Source organism: Apis dorsata, unplaced genomic scaffold (assembly GCF_000469605.1).
Source record: "Apis dorsata unplaced genomic scaffold, Apis dorsata 1.3 scaffold_326, whole genome shotgun sequence".
In the NCBI taxonomy this organism is placed as follows: domain Eukaryota; kingdom Metazoa; phylum Arthropoda; class Insecta; order Hymenoptera; family Apidae; genus Apis; species Apis dorsata.
The window spans coordinates 300,364-304,280 of NW_006263594.1; the positions used below are offsets into that span (position 1 = coordinate 300,364).

General features: G+C 24.6%; 2 protein-coding genes across 2 annotated transcripts in view; one reads left to right on the forward strand and one right to left on the reverse strand.

Moving 5' to 3' along the window:
* LOC102681950 (mini-chromosome maintenance complex-binding protein) overlaps nucleotides 1-647 on the forward strand; it is a 3,241-nt gene extending 2,594 nt beyond the window's left edge. Inside the window, exons 7-8 of the mRNA XM_006617754.2 lie at nucleotides 101-274; nucleotides 377-647. Coding sequence (XP_006617817.1) covers nucleotides 101-274; nucleotides 377-562 — 360 coding nt within the window. The 3' untranslated portion in view covers nucleotides 563-647. The remainder of the gene's footprint in view (nucleotides 1-100; nucleotides 275-376) is intronic.
* A 536-nt stretch (nucleotides 648-1,183) lies between these two features.
* LOC102670628 (inositol hexakisphosphate kinase 1) overlaps nucleotides 1,184-3,917 on the reverse strand; it is a 12,782-nt gene continuing 10,048 nt past the window's right edge. Inside the window, exons 9-12 of the mRNA XM_006617756.2 lie at nucleotides 2,441-2,516; nucleotides 2,133-2,298; nucleotides 1,785-2,009; nucleotides 1,184-1,662 (exon numbers count right to left, since the gene is read on the reverse strand). Of these exons, the coding sequence (XP_006617819.1) occupies nucleotides 1,454-1,662; nucleotides 1,785-2,009; nucleotides 2,133-2,298; nucleotides 2,441-2,516 (676 nt within the window). The 3' untranslated portion in view covers nucleotides 1,184-1,453. The remainder of the gene's footprint in view (nucleotides 1,663-1,784; nucleotides 2,010-2,132; nucleotides 2,299-2,440; nucleotides 2,517-3,917) is intronic.

Below are 3,917 nucleotides of genomic sequence, written 5' to 3' on the forward strand. Positions count from 1 at the left end.
TATATATAATTTATATAAATTATATATAATTTATATATATATAATTATATATATTTATGAATGAATTAGATTAATTATGAATAGTATATGTCCATTTTAGTGTCAAACTCAAATAATTCTAAAAGTAGATTCAGAATCGGAAAATTTATATTCTCAAGTAAAAGAAATTGCGGAGCAATATTTAAGAGATGAAAATCGATTGATAAATATTCGACAATATTTAGAAATAATACGCGATACGAAATTTGAATTAAATGATGAAGACGTTATAAAGGTAATTAATATTGTTTCTTTTAGAAATTATCCATATTTTGAATATTTCATTATACATACATAAAAAAATATATATTTGATATGCGTCTTTGTTTTTCATTAGGAAATTCAAAATGATTTCGTACAATGGAAACAAATAAACAAAAATGTTGATAATTTACACTCATTAATGGTATTGTCTAGATTACTATCTTTATCATATGGATCAAATACCTTAACTATAGAATATTGGAAAAAAGCAGTTCAAATGGAAATAGAAAGATTAAATAGATTACCAGAAAAAAAATAAATTTAATTCAATTGAAAATTAAAAAATTATATTATAATCCTAGATTATTTTTTTATATATTAATATATTAATAAAAAATTTTTTACTAAAAATTTTATTATTTAATAATATAATTAATAATAATTTCAGCCTAATAATTTATCATCATTAACTATCAATCATGAATCATCTTGAATTATGTAAACTATTTGCTAATACATATCTAAAAAATAATATTAGAATGTATATTATAAAAATTAATATTTATATATATATTATTAATTTACGTATTTGCTAAATTCCATTTTGCTTTATTCACTATATACTATGTATATTTAAGATAATATTTCCTTCTCTGGAAAATGGAAATAGCATTATTTTTATTTTCATAGTTGATTCTTAAAAAATATTGTCAATTTCGAAATATTTTCAAGAATTTTTCGATTAATTATTTATATTATTAAAATGTCGATTTGTCTTTGTTTTGATATTAAACATTATTATAATTAATATATTATAATTATCAAGGAAAGATTAGAAGTCACTTATTTCATGTAAAATGTTAATAAGAATATTATGAAAGATATAGTATATATGATTTATTCTTTACTATAAGAAAGAAAAGAAAAAAAGAAACCAAGATAAAAGCTGTTGATAATTTTATTTGGATATTTATCCCTTATCGGCAGCGTGAAATTGATTAAAAATTGAAATTAGAAACATAAATTATATCTAATGGAATAATTCTAGTCAAGTAGAGATTATTATTAAAAAAGATTGTTAATTTATGCATATATTAAATATTATTCTATTAAGGAAAAATTGAAATTCGAGACATATTAAATATTATTCTGTTAAGGAAAAATTGAAATTCGAGAAATTTCAGTGGAGATCAGATCCGATCTCGTTAGGTCAGTTTAAACGAGTCACATTTAAAACTTTTTCTACACTATTAGCATCCGTTAATTTACCAACTCTTTGTTCACGTTCCTTTCGTACTAATTCCAATCCTTTTTTGGCAGCTTGTGCATATCTTTTCGAAAGCGCAACTTCTCCTTTGACACCCGGAATATGGCCAGTATAACCTACGATTGGTGGTCTTTCAGGAGAAATTTCATAATCTGTAAACAATATTAAGTTTAATTAAATTCTTTGCTATTTGCTTAATTTTTTATTATTTATTAAATTCATTGGAAATTGCAAAAACATAATCGTATAATATAATATTACAAATAATACATACGAAACGTAGTTAGTCGATTTTTATCATTATCGCGATCAGTTAGAACATTTATATCAGCTCGAGTTTGTAATAAAAGATTTCTAGAGATAGTGTTTCTCTCTGTAGTTTGTGTAAGATCTCTACGAGCTTTCAATTTAATTTGATTTTCACGCCATTCTCTAGTACCTTCTTCCACTGCTCGCATAAAAGATAGACCATATCTAGTATTAAAACCAGGAATATACCCTACAATGAAATGATTAAATATTTTAATTAATTTACTTTCAATATATATATATATAAATAAATTATACAATTTCTTAATTTCAGTATTAATTTTAACTCAAGATCAAATCTATATCTATTTACCAGTATATCCTAAAATGTATGGAGGAGGAGGTTTTAAGAGATGCCTCTCATTTTTCCAATCCGTGTTTGTATCTTTTTCACAAAGAATCGTCGTGTTTTCGCGCATATCCTTTTCACAATTGGGTCTGTAAGGTCCTGTCTTGAGAATTTTCTTTTCAAGTAATTCCTGTATGATGCAATATGCTCATGGAAGTTTTGATTAATTTTACAAGTGAATAATTTCCACCATTATTTTTTGTATTTTTTTCTTGATTTTTGTTTTCTTTTCTCAATGCGAAATCGAATCGTTAATATTTGCATACTCTTACCTTCATAATTTCTTGAGTGCATGCTCCAAATCGTTTTCCAACTCGAAATCTAAGAGTGGGACAGTGTCCTGTATAACTGAAAAAAATAAAATAGAATTATTAAATGAAACAACCGCGTGATTTCCATTGATCCGAAATTGTAGATAAAATAATTGTAATAGAATTATAGAAAAAACGATATCGATCAACTAATGAATAAAAATATTATTCAGTGAAAAAAACTCAGCCGATTAAACGTAATAGTTTAACTTTTCGCGCTTATTCATTAAGCGCGCATGCGCATATGTTCCATTGAAAACAGATTCAGAGTAAAATTTTGTTCTATCGAACAAACATTACAAAAAACAAAGTAGTTTAGATATTTTTAATTAAATTTTTCAATTAATTCTCTTCTTTTTAAAATGTATTAATATTTTTAGATCAAATAATTTAACAACTATTTTTTTCTTACTTATATATTGTTTTTTTAATGACTTCTTTCATTTAACAATTTATGAATGTAATGAATATATAATGAAATTAAATATAAATATATAATGAATATATAATATGAATATAAATTGAATTAATTTTTATTCATTTTAAATTTCTGAATGAAAGTTTTTCTTTGAATCGATCAATAGATATGTAAAATATGCAAATTAATCGGAACTTATATGGATAAGTTAAACAGTGCAGTAGGCGACAGAAAGAAGAAATGCAAAACGAAAGTTTACTATAGTTAACAATAACTTGACTATATGACTCAACTTGTTTAAAAAATAGTTTCGCGCGCAGATCTATTGATCATATTTCACATTACACATTAAATATTTAATTCTATCAAATACGAGAATTACTTATGCATATCGATTTATTCGTTTGAGTTGACTATCAAATTTTTATGACATTAATATCGAAATATTTCACAAGATCTTTTTTCTTTTTTATTATCCAATATTGTATCATGGTTTTATTATGGAAATTATCGTTAAAATCGATACACGGATAAAAGTGTAATAGTATACTTATTATTAATTATTAATCACACACATATATATATGATAAAAAAAGATGCGCTCAAGGTTTTTACATGTTAAACTATTTAATTACCTACCGTGTATTCGATTCGATTATTCCAAACAAAACTAAACTCACATTCGATTTTTTTCCCGACATCCGTTCCTCTAGTCTCTTATCTAGGCATCTGATTATTAACAACAATTGAAAAACCGTTCCAACATGGTACTTCAAAAATCAATCTCTCTAGACCTTAAAAGCCCGTGCTAGCCCGTGTATTGTGTGCACGTATTGTATTCGCTTACGTTACGCAATCAAAAATAAACGGTGCTACTAGAAAATATTTAGCGTTAACAATCAACGTTGCAAATTCAATTAATACTGTTCAATACCAATGCAAGTGTTTGCCGCACAGTAAGAAATTTGAACCTATCTCGGTTCGCGAACAAGATGAAAAAAAAAAAAAAAAAACGATTAA